Source organism: Castanea sativa, chromosome 8, assembly GCF_040712315.1.
Source record: "Castanea sativa cultivar Marrone di Chiusa Pesio chromosome 8, ASM4071231v1".
NCBI lineage: Eukaryota > Viridiplantae > Streptophyta > Magnoliopsida > Fagales > Fagaceae > Castanea > Castanea sativa.
In genome coordinates this window covers 51,789,065-51,791,370 of record NC_134020.1, presented here as the reverse complement: position 1 = coordinate 51,791,370, position 2,306 = coordinate 51,789,065, and the positions used below count along the sequence as shown (strand labels likewise).

Genomic DNA, 2,306 nt, shown 5'->3' with positions numbered 1-2,306 from the left:
TATTAGAAAATGAAAATTTTAATCATTTAACCAATATTCTAACATCTTGATAAAATGCAAGCTTCGCAAAGCCTTTGCAGTGAGTTAGACACTTACAAAAAGAATGGAACTGAGATGGAGCTCACGAGCTACCTTCTGAAAACCAACCATTAGGGTTTTCTTACAATATGGCTCATGAACAATTTTCAGTATCAACATATCAACTTCCATCAGATCCATCATCTACTCTCCTCTCCCCTCCCCTCTTGCTTGCTAAATTCAGCACTACTTGTTTCTAATTACAAGTATATTGGATATACAAGCTCTGATTGTCTTGTTAACTGAACTAAACATTCATAAATTTGTTCAGATTGAGGGTGTGATTTATCCCGAACAATAAACTCATACACAATGCCATTCACCTCAATTGAGCTACAACCTGGAGTCTTCTCTACTCCTCTCTCCACCATCATCTTCCTTACATTCTTAGCCTCCTCCCACATATTTGCATCCCCATACATATTTGCAAGCAAAACATATATTCCACTGTCACCAGGATCCAACTCAAGAAGCTTCAAAGCTGCCCTTTCTCCCATTGTTACATTTCCATGAATACGACAAGCAAAGAACAATGCACCCCAAAGCACAGCATCTGCCTCCATTGGCATGCATTTAATCAGCTCTTCTGCCTCTTCCAAATGACCAGCTCTACCTAGAAGATCCACCATGCAGGAGTAGTGTTTGAGCTTGGGGAAAATATTGAATTTGGAGCTCATTTGAGCAAAATATTTACGGCCCTCTTCAACCAAACCTCCATGACAACAAGCAGATAAGACCCCAATAAAGGTGATCTCATCTGGCACCAACCCACTATCAATCATCATCAAGAAATAAGATAGGGCATCATGTGCATTCCCATGAAGGGCTAAGCCACAAATAACAGCTGTCCAAGTCAGTGAGTTTCTCTGTGGCATCTCTCGGAAAACCTGGAGAGCCTTTGTGATGTTCCCACACTTGGCATACATGTCAACTAGAGCAGTTCCTAAGGCAACATTTAGCAAAAGATTATGTTTTTCAATGTAACGGTGGATCCATATGCCAACATCAATTGCTCCAAGTTGTGAGCATGCAGATAAGCAGTTAACCATAGTCACCTCATCGGGCTTAATATCACTAGCCTGCATTTCATGAAACAAAGCCAAAGCCTCCTTACTGTGTTTGGCTTGAACATTACCACCAATAATTGCATTCCATGAAATAACACTCTTTTCTGGCTGCTCGTAAAAAAGCTTCCGTGCAATACCCAGAAACCCAAGTTTGGCATATCCCATAATCATTGTAGTCCAAGAAACAATTGTTCTATTCTCCATACTATCAAATATTGCTTGTGCCTCCTCAAGATTTCCACACTTGGCATACATGTCCATAAGAGCATTAGAAAGCGGAACTGTCAACTCCAACCTATTTTCTTCAATATACTGATGAAATTCTCTCCCACACTTCAAATCCCCAAGCTGGGCACACGAAGAAACCACCCCAATCATCGTAACCTCATCGGGCCTCACTCTCTCCACTTCCATTTCTCGATAAATTCCCAATGCCTCACATGCTAACCCACGTCTAACATACCCATTAATCAAAGAATTCCAAGAAACCAAATCTCTCACACAACTTTCATCAAACACCTTACGTGCCTTGACCAATTCTCCACACGAAACCAACATATGAATCACAGCATTGTGCACATACATATAGGAATCAAAACCCATCTGCAACACATGCCCAACAATCTCATCCCCCATCAACTTCCACGACAAGCCAGCACAAACTTTAAGCAAATAAGTATGAGTATAATTATCGGGCCTCGAAGACCCACCATCCCTCAACATTCTCTTATACAAAACTATCCCTTCTTCCATATTTTCACTCTCAGAATACCCTCTAATGGCAACATTCCAGGAGAAAACATTTGGGTTATTCGAATTATACAAAATCTGAGAGCAATAGCCAAGGTTCCGCCACTCAGAGATGGCGCAAAAGGCGATAAGCCGGCTTGAAGCAAAGCTGTTTGACGAAAGGCCTGTGAGAGTCATTTGGGCTTGGACTTGCTTCAACTGGGACAAGGATTTGCATCGTTCTAAGAGAGAGAGGAGTGGGTTTGTCTGGACAAGAGTGTGGGTTGTGTTCCAGTTTGTGGGTCTTCTTCTTTCCTTGTGGAGTGAGAGAGAGCGAGTGTGAAGCAAAGAAGAAGAAGAGAGTGAGAGTGGGTTTGGGAATAAACGTAGAGATCTGAGTGTGTGCATTTTCTGTGTTGCATTGTGGTTTTG

At 41.7% G+C, this 2,306-nt stretch overlaps 1 protein-coding gene across 1 annotated transcript; it reads right to left on the bottom strand.

Annotated features, from left to right (window-relative positions):
- On the bottom strand, window positions 1–2,306 carry LOC142607146 (pentatricopeptide repeat-containing protein At2g22410, mitochondrial). Its single transcript, XM_075778571.1, has one exon. It carries the CDS (start codon window positions 2,280–2,282, stop codon window positions 279–281), a length of 2,004 nt encoding a protein of 667 aa, XP_075634686.1. The 5' UTR covers window positions 2,283–2,306; the 3' UTR covers window positions 1–278.